Below are 17,502 nucleotides of genomic sequence, written 5' to 3' on the forward strand. Positions count from 1 at the left end.
AGTTTGAAAAGAGGTTATTTTTTAAGAAGTATTTATTCATATATGAGAAGAAAAAAGCAACATGCGATAGCTTAGCTATCCAGCCGCCTTGATCTAATCGTATCCACAGTATTCACTGTGATCTTGGGACAAGAAACTCTGTTCATAATTGTGTGTCAGTCATCGGTTACACCGTCTGTGAAGGGTAAATATGTAACAAAGTGTTTCTCATATCACAACCTTCTTGGAATCATGCTGTACCATGAAGGAAGCGGTGCTACTCTTGTCAGAGTCCCTACACAATAGTTTGTGTAGCATGGAAAGCAACAAAGTACATAAGATGTAGCCTTCGTGTAAAGCACTGGTTTAAAGCAGTCTTCATTCATGATCAAAATCGCTCATCTGACATTTTAAAAGTTGTGGCAATATCTCTGCTTACCCCTAAAGAGGATAAAATATTCGTTTGAACTCTGATATAGCAGTTATTAATATTCAAAGCATCATAGTGACACAAAATATTTAATTAAAAGGACAGAGATAATGTAATAATATATATATATATATATATTATAGAATCTAAACATGTTTCAGTAACACGTCAACATAGATGACACATTGCTTAAAAAAAGTTTACGTATGTAGAAACTTCCTTTACCATGGAGTGGAGTTTAGTCCGCTAATGTAGGTATAACTAAAGACAGGTACAGGTTTCATTTAACAGACAAGACAAAGTCCTCGTCATTTGCTCATGTGGGATGTCCTGCACAAGTCCTTAATAAACACGAATATGGTAAGAAAACATGTAGCATAGACGTCTAGAAGATATCTAGTAGACCTTCTGTACGGGTCGATTGCATTTTGAAATAGTCCCTCGTAACGTCTCAAAAACTTTACACATTCAAACAATGTGATAGTCCGCGTCAATGCAACTCCATCTAGAAAGGCATCAGACATATTCAATATTTTAAAATAGAATCTCAAGAAGAAAATGTTTTTTCGCAGTAGCAATTCTGTAACTTCATGCAATCGCTGCATGCGCGCTACATTATATCTTTAAATTCCAGAAAGCTACACATTTGGAACCCCAAATGAAACATAGCTACAAAAGACAGAACAACTCGTCCGTGCGTTGCGTTTACAAACGTGCGAGAATTTTGTAAGAAATATAATCTAAAAGAACGAGAAAGTGCAACTAACAAGACAAAAAGTTAAAGAGACGTGCCACGGCAGGGGTAAACAACACTCAGGAGAGCGAGCGAGTACTGTACACACCTTTAAATTATGGTAGCTATAGTTTAGAAAGTTGGAGCTTCCTTTTAACCATGTAAAACTCTTAAATGGTGCATAATTCACTTACTTTTCTCTCGCTTGACTATCGGAAGGGACGACAGCTCCTTTACCTTTGGCGTACATGCTGGATTCTGTTTTAAGACTTTTACCCCTCTCAACACCTGTCAAAGAAAGCAGCCAGGAAAACGTTCTATCTCCATAGCTACCCCTTTAGTGTTTTTCCTCCCCCTCCTTTTTTTTTTTTTTTTTTTTTTTTTACATCTCCAACATTGGCCACAAATCAGGCACAGTTTCTATTGGGGGACTTGAAACAGACCGCTGGTGGATTTTTTCCCCTCTTAACCGCTGTTCGAGAATGTATTCTTACTCCCTCCGCTATGGAATGGTAGGGGCTTCTTAAAGGGGAACGCACACTCTTCTTGTTTACTGACCTCAGAAACATGTAAGAGATTGAGATGTGAAAAACAGACTAACTGAAGCCCTCAGCTTAAGGCCTTCGTACTTGTTTGAATATAAATGTTCAAAATGGCAACTTTGTCTGACCATGATACAAAAAGTATTTACTTTATAGATGTCTCTTTTTTCTACCAGGTTACAATGAATGGACTGAACTGAATAATATATCCATTAGAGAGCTCTCAGCATTATAATTCTGACTGGGAAAAAAGGAGACTACTATGGGTAACATACGTAAGACATGTATCATCATAATCAATACAAATAAATGTCTAGGTTTCGCGATGAATAACTACGATTCAGACGAGAACATGTCTGAGAAAAGTGGGTAGACTATAGCAAGCTTTATTTTGAGAGGTCATTCACTCAGACCTATGCAGACTTCTTAAATGTTCAGTCCCTGAAAGAGAAACAAATGGATTGTGCTCACTAACTGGGAGAGTACATGAGCTTTGTGTACTACATTTCACTGTCAGCTGATGGTTTACATTTCTCAGATCATACATTCAAAAGGGGTCTACTGGATTGACCAAAGGCTCAAGCCCATTTTCGCTGCACTCCAATGATGACTTAATTTACTGAGCAGTCCTAGGGAGGTGAGGGGCTGGACAAATACATTTCACGGTAGCTAATTGAATTATACAAATAGCCAAACTGACCATTGTGTGAAAGGCTACAGCCAGCATTAAAACATGTGAAAATAACAAGTCAGTCTCCACAAAATGTATCAGTTTAAGTACTGTGCATCAAAACTGAGTCACAGATTTGTAATATCTTTACTGAGGATGTAAATATGCCTATTGTTGGGCATATTAGGTTTCTCCATTGTGTAAAAGCATTATTTTCCTATTGAGATGCATTACATAGAATATTGTAAACTGCCTCTTTAAGAACATCACGTGTATGATGACATGCAAGAGATCAGACATTCATTAATTGCTATGATCATTGAGGAAGCTATTCCTTTTCCTTTCTTTCTGTGCCCCCAAATGTTCGGATATAGCCTACTAGCAAAGATTGTATGAAGATGCCTAGAAATTGCTTCTCCAAAATAAATCCCTGATCACGCTTGTAGGCAATGTCATGGCGACGTTGGTTAGCTAAGCTCATGCCAGAAACATGTAATCGGTCTCTAGATCGTCTCGCGCCGAACTACGCATGTGTAGGCCATCAAATCAAAGGCACTTCTTCGATATAAAGTTGTTTTTGACGAAAATGAAAACGTGTCAGTTTGTTACTTTCACCAAGTTGGAGTAATAACATGTACAGCTACTTTTTGGCATTGACTCAAAACTAGATGTGCCTTTAAATCTTGAGAAAATTAACAACGAAGGAAGAATTTTTCACTTCTCCCATTGACTTCCCAAACCTCTGTCTGATCTGTTGAGTCTGCTTCGAGAAGCATTCCCAGAAGTGTCGAGCTGTTGGTATTCTAGGTTTAGAAACTCTATACTTATAGTAAAGTTAGCAGGTTGTTAGCTAACTAGGTAACATGACTGAACAAAAAGTAAAAATTGGCCCGCAAGTTGTTTTAAAACAGCCCTTTTAAACAGGTTAATACTGGCAAGGCCGCATGACCAGGCAGAATACCAAGAGGCTTCCTCAGAACATGCGCAGACCAGCTGGCAAGCATCTTCATTTACATTTTCAACCATTCCTTGTCCCAGTCTGCAATCACAACATGTTTCAAGCTGACCACACTTGTTCGTTTTCCCAAGAACTCTAAGGTAACCTGCCTAAATGACAATAGTCCTATAGCATCCACATCTGAAATTATGAAGTGCAATTGAACGTCATGGTTAAGTGCATGTAAGTAAGCATTTCACAGTAAGGTCTACACCTGCTGTATTCGGTTCATGTGACAAATACAATTTGATTTGATTTGACATCAACGACATCAACCCAGATACCCTGGACCCACTCTAATTTGGATACTGCCTTGAATAGGAACCCTGGGACTGAACACCTCCCTCTGCAACTGAGTCCTGGACTTCCTAATGGGCCGATCCCAGGTGGTGAACGTCGGCAACAGCACCTCCGCCACGCTGACCCTCAACAAGGGGGCCCCCCAGGGGTGTGTGCTTAGTCTCCTCCTTTACTCCCTGTTCACCCATGACTGTGTCCACGCACGACTCCAACACCATTCAGTTTGCTGATGACACAACGTTGGTAGGCCTGAACACCGACAGCGATGAGACAATCTACAGGGAGGAGGTCAGAGATCTGTCAGTGTAATGCCGGGACAACAATCTCTTCCTCAATGTCAGAAAGACCAAGGAGCTGATCGTGGACTACAGGAAACAGGGTGTGGGGTGGTGGGGTGGAGAGGGGAGGGGCACAAACCCTGAAGAGATTTGGCATGGGCCCTCAGATCCTCACCAATCCATCACAGCCTGGTATGGCAACTGCACCGCCCTCGACTGCAAGAGTGTTGTGCGGATGGCCCAGTGCATCATTTAGAGCCGAGTTCCCAGCCGTCCAGGACATTTATACCAGGTGGTGTCTGAGGAAGACCTGGAATATTGCCAAAGACTTCAGCCACACCAGCCATGGACTGTTCTCTCTGTATGTGGTTGTGTGACACCACACACAATCACACATACACACACACACAATCACATATACAGTAAATGCTGCTGCTACAATTATTATTATTATTATCATCATTATTTATCCTGCTGCTCAGTCACTTTTACCCTTTCCCACATGCACATACAGTGGCTTTTCGAAAGTATTCACCCCCTTGGCATTTTCTTTATTTTGTTGCCTTACAACCTGGAATTAAAATTGATATTTGGAGGGTTTGTATCATTTGATTTACACAAATGTCTACCACTTTGAAGATGCAAAATATTTTTTATTGTGTAACAAACAAGAAATAAGACAAAGAAACCTGCGCGTGCATAACTATTCACCCCCCCAAAGTCAATACTTTGTAGAGCCACCTTTTGCAGCAATTACAGCTGCAAGTCTCTTGGGGTATGACTCTATAAGCTTGGGAATTCTAGCCACTGGGATTTTTGCCCATTCTTCAAGGCAAAACTGCTCCAGCTCCTTCAAGTTGGATGGGTTCCGCTGGTGTACAGCAATATTTAAGTCATACCACAGATTCTCAATTGGATTGAGTTCTGGGCTTTGACTAGGCCATTCCTTGACATTTAAATGTTTCCCCTTTAACCACTTGAGTGTTGCTTTAGCAGTATGCTTAGGGTCATTGTCCTGCTGGACTGTGAACCTCCGTCACAGTCTCAAATCTCTGGAAGACAAACAGGTTTCCCTCAAGAATTTCCATGTATTTAGCGCAATCCATCATTCCTTCAATTCTGACCAGTTTCCCCGTCCCTGCCGATGAAAAACATCCCCACAGCATGATGCTGCCACCACCATGCTTCACTGTGGGAATGGTACTCTCGGGATGATGAGAGGTGTTGGGTTTGCACCAAACATAGGGTTTTCCTTGATGGCCAAAAAGCTCAATTCTAGTCTCATCTGACCAGAGTACCTTCTTCCATATGTTTGGGGAGTTTCTGGCCGCTCTTCTGTAAAGCCCAGCTCTGTGGAGTGTATGGCATAAAGTGGTCCTATGGATATATACTCCAATCTCTGCTGTGGAGCTTTGCAGCTGCTTCAGGGTTATCTTTGGTCTCTTTGTTTCCTCTGATTAATGCCCTCCTTGCCTGATCTGTGAGATTTGGTGGGCGCCCCTCTCTTGGCAGGTTCGTTGTGATGCCATATTCTTTCCATTTTTTTATAATGGATTTAATGGTGCTCCATGGAATGTTCAAAGTTTTGGTCATTTTTTTATAACCCAACCCTGATCTGTACTTCTCCACAACGTTGTCCCTGACCTGTTTAGAGAGCTTCTTGGTCTTCTTGTGCCACTTGCTTGGTGGTGCCCCTTGCTTCGTGGTGTTGCAGACTCTAGGGCCTTTCAGAACAGGTGTCAATATACTGTGATCATGTGACACTTAGATTGCACACAGGTGGACTTTATTTAACTAATAATGTGACTTCTGAAGGTAATTGGTTGCACCAGATCTTATTTAGGGGCTTCATAGTAAAGGGGGTAAATACATATGCACGCACCAATTTTACATTTTTAGCATTTTTTTTAAACAAGTCATTTTTAAAATTTCACTTCACCAATTTTGACCATTTTGTGTATGTCCATTACATGAAATCCAAATAAAAATCAATTTAAATTACAGGTTGAAATGCAAGAAAATAGGAAAAATGCCAAGGGGGATGAATACTTTTACAAGGAACTATATCTACCCCTTCTCCCACTGTATCCCTGCACATTGATGATTCTGGTTCTGACCTTGTATATATTGTGTACATTGTCTATCACAGTACGAGTCATAATACCCATAAACCTAGCGGTCAAACGCGGAAATGGTGCCAATCGATTTTCCAGCATTCATTTCTTCCATTGGGGAATTTAGAGACACTTAAAATAAGGGCTGTGTTTCGTGTAGGCTTAGCCTGGCGTGATGTTTTGATAACTGTGTAAATGTCTCTCGGACAAGGTGATTTTAATCAACATATTTTCTTCTATTTACCCCCCCAAAATTAAATGCTAATGTGGCTATCATAAAGAACAACAAATGTCTGTCTCAAGCTTCCCGTCACTCCTCAGAGCCATGATGATCTGGACGAGACTGCCGAATCGAGGCAAAGGTAAGAATCTCAGGATTAACTATCTACTGTTCCCCGGGCGCCGAAGACGTGGATGTCGATTAAGGCAGTCCCCCGCACCTCTCTGATTCAGAGGGGTTAAATGCGCAAGACATATTTCAGATGAGGGCATTCAGTTGTACAACTGACTAGGTATCCCCCTTTCCCTTTAATTTTAGCTACATTTTGTAATTAATACATTTGCAAAAGTTGTTTAAATGGACAATTCTGTGAACTGTCTCGGAAAGTTTTGAATTGAAAAGGCCTGTTATCTACCTAGCTAGCTCATAACATTAGCCGTCTATTTGTCTAGCCATTGAAATGCATGAGAAAATTCATAAAAACGATTTTAGCTTTCTTTGGCTTTTAGAAAACCAAGAGTCTAGCTTGCTAGTTAACTGCCTAGCTAACTTAGATGGTGAATGTTTGGGCCCCGAGTGGCGCAGTAGTCTAAGACACTGCATCTCAGTGCAAGAGGCGTCACTGCAGTACCTGGTTTGAATCCAGGCTGCATCACATCCGGCCGTGATTGGAAGTCCCATAGTGCAGCGCACAATTGGCCTGGGGTATGCTGTCATTGTAAGGACTTGCCTAGTTAAATACAATTAAAATTGTTTGTGCGTGAGGGGTGGGTTGCCTACTTCATGTACTACTTGACTTGTAGCTCCCCTAGCTAGGTGTATTATTTCAGTCTGGCTTTTTGAGAGGTTTCAGAGATGGACTGATTATCATCCTCTCTTGAGTGAACAGTGTGCTTAGTTTACTGCAGGAAAACATTGTTTTTGCTGTTACCCTCTGGACAGCAGATCATTAGTATAACTAGTAGGCAGGTTTATGTAACCTTATTTAGTTCAACCTGCTATGGTGGGGTTTAAATTAATTGGTATTCACACGTTTGTTTTTGAGGTATAATTAAGGGGGAATTGATAAATAACATGTGTGCCACTCAAGTTGAAGTTGTTGACTGATGCCATGGCGACGGCTGCTAAGTAGAAGGGAGCTTCTGCAAACCAGAAGTCTGCAGTCAAGGCAGCACTGGTCCATACCTGCCTTGTGTCTGGTGAGTAGTATTGGTTGGTACAGTATGTACCTTCAGGTTCCTTTCCAAGTGTAGGCTATTGTATTGCCCTATGTGGTACAGTCTTTCATACCGTACAATTGAAGTCAAAAGATTACATACATCTTAGCCAAATACATTTAAACTCAGTTTTTCACAATTCCTGACATTTAATCCTGGTAAAAATTCCCTTTCTTAGGTTAGTTAGGATCACCACTGTATTTTAAGAATGTGAAATGTCAGAATAATAGTAGAGGGAATGATTTATTTCAGCTTTTATTTCTTTTATCACATTCCCAGTGGGCCAGAAGTTTACATACACTCAATTAGTATTTGGTAGCGTTGCCTTTAAATTGTTTAACTTGGGTCAAACGATTTGGGTAGCCTTCCACAAGCTTCCCACAATAAGTTGGGTGAATTTTGGCCATTCCTTCTGACATAGCTGGTGTAACTGAGTCAGGTTTGTAGGCCTCCTTGGTTCTGAGTCAGGGCTTTGTGATGGCCACTCCAATACATTGACTTTGTTGTCCTTAAGCCATCTTGCCACAACTTTGGAAGTATGCTTGGTGTCATTGCCCATTTGGAAGACCCATTTGCGACCAAGCTTTAACTTACTGACTGATGTCTGTAGATGTTGCTTCAATATATCAACATAATTCCCCCCCCCAATATGATGCTGCCACTCCTGTGCCTCACGGTTGGGATGGTCTTCTTCGGCTTGCAAGCCGCCTCCTTTTTCCTCCAAACATAATGATGGTCATTATGGCCAAACAGTTCTATTTTTGTTTCATCAGACCAGAGGACATTTCTCCAAAAAGTACGATCTTTGTCCCCATGTGCAGTTGCAAACCGTAGTCTGGCTTTTTTAATGCGGTTTTGGAGCAGTGGCTTCTTCCTTGCTGAGCGGCCTTTCAGGTTACGTCGACATAGGATGCGTTTTTCTGTGGATATAGATACTTTTGTACCTGTTTCCTCCAGCATCTTCACAATGTCCTTTGCTGTTGTTCTGGGATTGATTTGCACTTTTCGCACCAAAGTACTTTCATCTCTAGGAGACCGAATGCGTCTCCTTCCTGAGTGGTATGACGGCTGTGTGGTCCCATGGTGTTTATACTTGCATACTATTGTTTGTACAGATGAACGTGGTACCTTCAGGCGTTTGGAAATTGCTTCCAAGGATGAACCAGATATGTGGAGGTCTACAATTTTTTGGGCTGATTTCTTTTGATTTTTCCCTGATGTCAAGGAAAGAGGCACTGAGTTTGAAGGTAGGCCCAGACATGCATCCACAGGTATACCACCAATAGGCTAATTGACATCATTTGAGTCAATCAGAAGCTTTTAAAGCCATGGCATCATTTTCTGGATTTTTCCAAGCTGTTTAAAGGCACAGTCAGCTTAGTGTATATAAACTTCTGACCCACTGGAATTGTGATACAGTGAATTATAAGTGAGATAATCTGTATGTAAACAATTGTTGGAAAAATGACTTGTGTCATGCACAAAGTAGATGTCCTAACCGACTTGTTAACAAACTATAGTTTTGGCAAGAAATTTGTGGAGTGGTTGAAAAACAAGTCTTCTTGACTCCAACCTAAGTGTATGTAAACTTCCGACTTCATCTGTAATTGTAGTAGCTTGTTGCATTGTATTGCTTAGTTTATCAATCGTGTCAACTTGAATTCAATCAAAAGCCACAGACTGTTAACTTCCTCCATTTTGTACTTGGCCTTCATAGATGCATTCAAGCAGCACTTTGAGAGAAAGCATCCCACGTCTCCAACGGTCCCAGTACTGGTTGATGTTCAGGCCTAAGGGACACCACACACTCAAATGGGCCTACAACCAGGGTAAGATTCTTCCATCATTCACACACAGTAAACATAGTGTAAACCACCATTTTGTCAACAAAATGTTGTCCTCTATGCTTAAATTGTATTGTTTATGGCTAAGTTTGTGGAAATGCTGTCTTTAATGTTGGGATTCACAGACACACCATGATGACCACGATTTCAATGATGCAACTGAGACGGAATGACGTGAGGGACCCTGAGTATGACTGGACATGGACTGGATATTTGTGACATCGACCTAGAAGGGGTGCAGAAACATTTTATGTTTAAACCATAGCTAAGCATCTCTCTAGGTACCCCTTATTCCGCACTGTCTTTTATAGTCCCTCAACTTTGGACACTTTGGAACTCTCCATCTTAGCTCTGTAAACCCTCCTTACCTTCACCCATTTTCCATATGCTGCTTCCTTCACTTGTTCTTCTCCTGATTGGATAACATCTACACTCAGGAACGCATTTAAAAATGTTGTGTTATACTGTTCTTGCTACCTTTTTTTCACCTGTGTAATGCAGTCCTTTTACATTAAACCTACCTTACACATCCAGTTGTTTCTCCATTTGTAACTCACCCACCAAAAATCCCAATATGCTGTTTTACATTTTGTGTTATTTGTTCTGGTCTAATTCCTATAATGAAAAAGCAGAAGAATCTGTGCGCTCTCAGATAGTAATAATATTTCACATGGTGCTCTTCAATGTCCCACATTTATGGCATTGATGAATAAATCATTTTATGTTTACCTATATTCAGATGTGTATATGTTATGTATAAAAGGCATATGTATACATTTTTTACTATTGATTTATTTAAAACAATGTAATTGTTAGAGTTCAGGTGTTTGATGTGATTGATGGGTGACTAGGTGCATTCATGTCAAATACATCTGCCTATTCATTCAGGGTTTTGGATACATTGTATAATGAGTTAATCTGGCTTTGAACAGAATATGTCAACAAGTTAGTTCTGAATTGTTTAATACAGCACTGCATTCTGACACCATGAATTGAAAAAGATTTCACCTTGTCATATAGTTGGCAGAAATTATAAGGGATTAAATAAAGACCTCTATCAGCTGCAGCAGAAGAGGATCTGGTAAAAATAAGGGTAGGCTGCTAGTAAACCTGCCTAGTATTCATGGCACATTATAAATATCTGACTGCTACTAGGATAGTATTCTGTACAAGACCAAGACAAATATTAGTTACATTAAATATGGAACTATCAGGTATGAAGGTAAGGTATGAAGGTAAGACCCAGATGCAGACAATGTCAAATGAACAATGGTTTAATAATCCAACAGGGGCAGGCAATAGACAGGTCAAGGCAGGCAGGGGTCAGTAAACCAGAGGTGGGGCAATGGTACCGGACGCCAGGCAGGCTCAGGGTAGGCAGAGGTCAATAATCCAGAGGTGGGGCAAAGGTACAGGTCGGCAGGCAGAGTTGTCAGGCAGGCGGGCTCAGAGTCAGGACAGGCAAGGGTCAAAACCGGGAGGGTGAGAAAAAGAGACTGGGAAAAGTAGGAGCTGAGACACAAAAACGCTGGTTGACTTGACAAACAAGACGAACTGGCAACAAACAGAACACAGGTATAAATACACAGGGGAAAATGACCGGGGTGCTGGCGATGAGGGCTGGGTCCAGGATGTCTCTAGCGGGGACCCAGCACCTCTCCTCCTGGCCGTAACTCTCCCAGTCAACCAGATACTAGAAACCCCTGCCCCATAGTCAAACACTCAGGAGGCATCTCACCGTGTACGCCGGATGGCCATCGATGACATGGGGAAGAGGGTTGGGCCTGGAAACAGAAGATAAAGGGCTGTGAGACACAGGCTTAATCCTAGACACATGGCAAGTAGGGTGAATATGGAGGGTACGAAGTAACAAAAGACAAACAGCAGTGGGGCTAATGACTCTAGAGATGGGGATCGGGCCGATGGAACGGGGGAAAGTTTACGGGATTCCACCCAGAGGGTAGTGATAGTGTGGAGCAGAGGTCCGGTGGCGATCCGTTTGTCTCCTATACCTGGAAGTGATCTTCAACCGAGCGGCCCGGGCTCTCTTCCAGGTATGGCAACAACGGTGGATGAACATCTGGGCAGAGGGATTGCTGACTTCCTCCTCTTGCTCGGGGAAGAGCGGAGGCTGATATCCCAAGGAAAACTCGAAGGGCAAGAGACCAAGGAAGGGTGTTGCGAGCGTACTCAACCCATACCAGTTGCTGATTCCAGGTGGTAGGGTTGGCGGAGACTAGGCAGCGAAGAGTCGTCTCTAAGTCCTGGTTGGCTTGCTTCGACTGGCCGTTGGACTGGGGGTGGAATCAGGAGGACAGGCTGGCCGACGACAGTAAATTAAAATGTTCAATATTTATTTTGTTTTGGATCGTAGCTAGTAGCTAGTTAGGTGACAGAAAAGGTGTCAGCCAGACATGATGTGCCGGAGTAAAGAGATGTTTACTCTTGCATGAAGTCTACTTTGATGCTAATTAGAATGTTCAAACCTGAGATTAAATCGAGCCGAATATATTGATTAAAGTCACCTTGTCTGAGAGAGATTTACACGATTATCAAAACGTCACCGCCAGGGTAAGCCTACACGAAACACATCCCTTATTTGAAGTGTTTATGAAATCCACAATGGATGAAATGGATGGTGGAAAAACGATTGGAACCATTTCTGTGTTTGACCGCTAGGTTTCATGGGTACTATGACATGTCCACTGTGGGGCTCTATTCTCATGTGTTTTACGTCTCGTGTGTTTCTATATATCTGACCTAATATTGATTCTGTTCTCTTTAAGATCCTATTCTTGTGACGATCGTCGTAATGAGCGGACCAAGGCGCAGCGTGATTTAAGTTCCACATCTTTATTACGGTGAAACTTTAAACAAAAACAATAAACCAATAACAAAAATGTGAAAGTAGTGGTGCACAAACACAAAACAATATCCCACAAACACAGGTGGGAAAAATGGCTACCTAAATATGATCCCCAATTAGAGGCAACCATTACCAGCTGCCTCTAATTGGGAACCATACAAAACACCAACATAGAAATATTGAGCTAGAACACCCCCTAGTCACGCTCTGACCTACGACACCATAGAGAGCCATTGGTTCAGGGCGTGATTCTGGATATTCTATTTTCTTACCTTTAATATTAAACACTGCATTGTTGAGGAAGAGCTTGTAAGTAACCAGTGCATGCAACAAATAAACATAGATTTTATTTGACATGGTTTATAGATGTAAAATGTAGGCCGCCAATCCACCACAGGAAGAAAAATAATTGCGCCAGTAATATGGGTCATAGCTTTCATAGAACCATTTGGGCTAGAAGCAAGCCATTTTCGCTGTAGTAAAGGTGCAACCATGATGTTAACTAATATGCATTCGCTTTATTCTCTAGGGCACTCGGAAACAACAGTAGAGCAATGCCTAATCATTACAACAGTTATTATCTGGGTAATTGTTTTCTAGCCGCACTGGTGCTCCGAAATAAAAATTCCAGGTAGCACAGCAAAATATTTAGCAGCATGCGGCCAAAATGGTTGAACTTTAAAGCCCTGGCTGAGGCTGATGTTGGGAGGACGTCAAAAGGGGAGTGAAGAGAAAGTACATAATGTGGCGAGTTGTACCCTTGCATGTTGAGCAACCTCAACTGAAACCTAAAAAGTTAACTGGCCCCCCCCTCCCCCATTGACAGTTTCATCTAATGATCTAATTGAATACCTCAATTCTGACTCCATCTTTAAGAAGTGGCTGGGGGTGGAACTACTCATGCTCAATTATTTATTGTCTTGATGTGGTAACAATAACCTTCATAGACCACCACCCTGCACAGAGCAACCTTCCTCTGTAGTAAACATGTTATATCTTTGTTATACAATGTCAATAGAAACACAATGGATACGTGTAGTGTAGCAACCATTTCAACAGTGCAGTGTGTCCTTGTGGTGTGCGAAGGTGCACTATTGGAAAGGATTTGTATTCCCAAATATTCGACTGAGTTGGAATAAAAAAACAATAGCTTGCCGTCCAGCAGAGGAATTCCCCCAGCTCCTGCCATTGTGGGGCCAAATGATAATTAATCACAGGTTGAATAATTTAATGCAGAGCCAATGAATGCTTTTCTCCCGATTCTCAGCACCTGCCTTAGGAGTGTCCCTGGGGCCGATGAGGGGGGGGGTGTGTGTGTATGTATGTATGTTTGGTGCTGCGGCCTCTTTTGGGGCCAGAAAGAGGGAGAACAACCCAAAACAACCAAACACAGGGCAGTACTGAAACCTCCGCCCTGCTATCCTCTGACTCAGCTCTGACTCATAAATGGCGCCCTGATCCTTCTCTCTCCTTCACTTACGAGACTCTGATTCCTTTTTGTGCTTGTAAAACTACAAACCTGAGGCCTTAAATGATGGAATCCGCAGAAGGGAAACAGTCCCACTGGCCGCTCCCCCACCATTGTTATTGTTTCTGTTGCCGAGTTGAGGATCGTTGTGCAGCTTGGTAAAAACAATTGCAGTTTATACTGTATTGTGCAGTACTATCCCGCATGCAATGATGTCCGAGGGGAAGAGACGGTGTTCGTTATTTGCAGTAACTTCTTTGTTGTTGTAATATCACAAATGGACGTGGATGTTTCACCATTAAGGATTCAAGCTTTAAACAGCATATTCAGGCGTACTGTCAGACATGCTCAAGTTTATGTAGACTATCCTTTAAAAATATAAGTGCACATACTTGGTGACATACTCAAGATTCCCAGGATTCATTGAATCAAGTGCCGATCAAGTACAACACTTGGGGTAACAGTGCATGTAAAAAAGTATGAATTATCATTCTGTTAACAACATATGATGACAGACTAAAAAAATCTATCAATTGTGGATTCAGCCACACAGACACAGTACAATAGGAGCCAGATTGGGCTGAATTATCTCTGGACTGATATTCTCTTGCTGATTGGATTAAGAAGTCAGAAGATGTTGATAGGACCATTTCACCACAGATGTCACTACCGATCTACAGTATACAGTAAGTACATCGCTACCTAAGGCCTAAATACCAACCCTGGTCCCATCTACTGTATGTAACCAGGAAAATATCTGACAATAGGCTATCTGTAAATACGCTGTTTCTTTAAGTGGTGTTTAATGCCCTAAGCATGTCTTATATAATACCATGGTGCAGCCTATAAACCCAGATGTGGACCAGTCTTCCCCTCCTCTTGGGTTGATTTGATTTGATTATCTGGTTTGTCTTGGTCACCAAGTTCATCTGTGGTACCTCACTCTAAACATCGCCCGTCCATCCGCCCCCTCCATGTGAAAGCCATTGGCACTGTTGTATCTTGAACAGGAGGCCTGGGAGCTGCTTGGCACACTGTGTACTGCGTGCTGTGGTACAGAGTGCTGGGTGTCACGGTAGCTCCTCCACTTGCTCGCCAAGCTGCCGCCTGTTCCTTTAAGAGGCAAAGAGAGCCGGACCGGGGAGAGACGCAGAGAGGCAGCCGCAGCAGTGGTAATGTTCTCATGTGTTTTCTTTCTGTGGGAAGTGCCACAGCCCCACCACAGCACACACACACACTTGCATACATGCATGCACAAACACATATACACACACGCAGGCATGCATGCACGCACGCACGCACACACACACACACACACACACACACACACACACACACACACACACACACACACACACACACACACACACACACACACACACACACACACACACACACACACACACATACACACAGAAACACAGACATGCACACACAAACACACATGCACAAAGACATACACACACACACACAGACGTGCATGCACACAGACACACACAGATGCTGTGTGTGTTAGTGAGAGGTTCTACCCTCTCACAGTCTGAGGAAGGAGGTTCATGTTATTGATGACTGTATTCCACTGCCGTTTTCCAATCCGTTTACTATAGGAGTATGGAGAAGGAGAGGAGAGCAGAGGAAAGGAGAGATGGGGTTTGGGAGAGATAGTTTGGTTTGTTTGTTGGAGAGAGTGAATAACACCATATGGACTGCTACTTTGGCTGCTCTCAGGAAACATTGCAGTAATGATGCCAAAAGACCCTTGTTATTTTCTGTGATATTTGGGAGGAAGAATTTCCAGTGTTTTCCATTGTGGCTTCCTGCCCCTGTGTTAGATGGGGACTGCAAACCGACTTCCTGCTCCATACAGTGAACATGTCCCATGCCTGCTCAAAAGCCATTAACCATTAGACTATTCCAGGCTGTTCCCCCAAGTATATTGGCATTTCTTCTCTCAGACAGAGTGGAATTACCATCTCAATGCTCACAGAAAGCAGACCACAATAGCAGCTCTGAATGTGGCAGCGTTTGTGGCTCTGCCTGTTCCTTCAATAAGCTTTGTGCTGCCGAAATGCTCAGACGCACATAAGCCGGACCTGGAGGGCCATGGCAAACCGCAGTCAGAGTCTGATAAGGAGCACTGGTAAAACATGTAGCATGGTAGGTACAGAGGCATGGTAAATTGCATCACTGGCAAAAAGGCAACCAGCATCCAAAATGCCTCTGTAGAACCCACAAGATGTGAATGGTGCCAATTTTCCCCCTTCTTTCTCTCTCTGCACCCCCCTCTTTTTCTTCCTCCTCGCTGCCTCTTTCTCTGTTTCTGACCCTCTCTCTTCCAAAACATACACATGACCACACTTGCCAGCACACGTGCCCACACACGCGCGTGCATACATTCCCCACCACCATGGCTGTCTCTACTGCTTGTCTCCCATGCGCCCTATACACCGCTGCCAGCATAGAGTGCTATGACCTCCCAGTGCCCGGAAGGGTGAGTGTGTGTGCGTGTGTGTGAAGGGGGAAGGGTTTCCAGATTCCGTTTTTTAGCAGACGGATAATGGGGGTTGTCACACCAGGGAGTCAAGGATAGACTCTTGTCTGTTACTACTGTCCTACAGAGAGCACTGGTATTAAATTGGCACTCTGCCTTTGCCATTCATCCTCACTGTTCACCAGCATATACTGTAACCCATCCATCCCATACAAACAGACAGGGGTCATTCTCAGCTTCAATCAAGTCTGTATGGTATTATATTCATGTTTTTAATGTTATTGCATGGACCAGGAACATGTCCTACATACGTCCTTACACAGCTTATTACAGTACACATACAATAATAGCACATACTCTACATTGCCTAGATGGATATTTTGGAAACTTTTGAATGGTAGATTCTGTACACACATGACCAACATTGACATTTTTTTTAAATGACATGTTTGTGTATGAAAACAGTAGTGAAGACAATGGGAAGAGATGGCTGCTGTTTGGTGTACAGAAGTATTCCGCTGCTTGTACTGGACTAACTTGACTAAAGTGCATGTGATGCAAAGCGGGGGTCAACAAAAGGACGGTATGAAAGGCTGGGAGGGAAGCAAGCAACATTATTATCCAGCCAGAGCTCTGATATGACTAATGCTCTTTAAAGTAAATAGCTTTTTTTTTTACAAACACCTACACAACAGGATGACAATTGCGCTTTGTGATCCAGACTGTGGAGACTGTGGAGTGTTTAAAAAAAAAAGATTAAACAAAATACATCCATAAATAGAATTCAAGGATAAGACCAGCATCTTACACAGACCATTGCATGGATATACAATATAAATACAAAATTATGTGGACACCCCTTCAAATTTGTGGATTCAGCTATTTTATCCACACCCATTGCTGACAGGTGTATAAAATCAAGCACACAGCCATGCAATCTCCATAGACAAACATTGACAGTAGAATGGCCTTACTGAAGAGCTTAGTGACTTTCAACGTGACACCATCATAGGATGCCACCTTTGAAACAAGTCAGTTCGTCAAATTTCTGCCCTGCTAGAGCTGCCCCGGTCAACTGTAAGTGCTGTCATTGGGTTTCCATGGCTGAGCAGCTGCACACAAGTCTAAGATCACCATGCGCAATGCCAAGCATCGGCTGGAGTGGTCTAAATCTCGCCGCCATTGGACTCTAGAGCAGTGGAAATGCGTTCTCTGGAGCGATGAATCACACTTCACCATCTGACACTCCGACGGACAAATTAGGGTTTGGCGGATGCCAGGAGAACGCTTCCTGCCCGAATGCATGGTGCCAACTGTAAAGTTTGGTGGAGGAGGAATAATGGTCTGGGGCTG

The 17,502-nt window shown here is 42.6% G+C and overlaps 1 protein-coding gene and 1 long non-coding RNA gene across 5 annotated transcripts in view; one reads left to right on the forward strand and one right to left on the reverse strand.

The window, feature by feature from the left end:
* Positions 1–1,512, reverse strand: part of LOC112250984 (single-stranded DNA-binding protein 3) — a 134,391-nt gene extending 132,879 nt beyond the window's left edge. For both annotated transcript variants that reach the window (XM_042322092.1, XM_042322093.1), the window contains exon 1: positions 1,337–1,512. In XM_042322092.1, the coding sequence (XP_042178026.1) occupies positions 1,337–1,392 (56 nt within the window). In that variant the 5' untranslated portion in view covers positions 1,393–1,512. The remainder of the gene's footprint in view (positions 1–1,336) is intronic.
* A 4,480-nt stretch (positions 1,513–5,992) lies between these two features.
* LOC112251801 lies at positions 5,993–9,857 on the forward strand. Of its 3 annotated transcripts, none has more exons than XR_002953717.2 (4): positions 5,993–6,405; positions 7,309–7,462; positions 9,198–9,309; positions 9,450–9,857. It is a non-coding gene; the product is annotated as an uncharacterized LOC112251801 (long non-coding RNA). The 3 variants fall into 3 exon arrangements; XR_002953716.2 differs by having other exon boundaries at positions 6,003–6,405; positions 7,354–7,462; XR_006083446.1 differs by lacking the exon at positions 5,993–6,405 and adding an exon at positions 6,427–6,555 and having other exon boundaries at positions 7,354–7,462.
* Positions 9,858–17,502: the final 7,645 nt, after the last annotated feature.

Source organism: Oncorhynchus tshawytscha, linkage group LG05 (genome assembly GCF_018296145.1).
Source record: "Oncorhynchus tshawytscha isolate Ot180627B linkage group LG05, Otsh_v2.0, whole genome shotgun sequence".
NCBI lineage: Eukaryota > Metazoa > Chordata > Actinopteri > Salmoniformes > Salmonidae > Oncorhynchus > Oncorhynchus tshawytscha.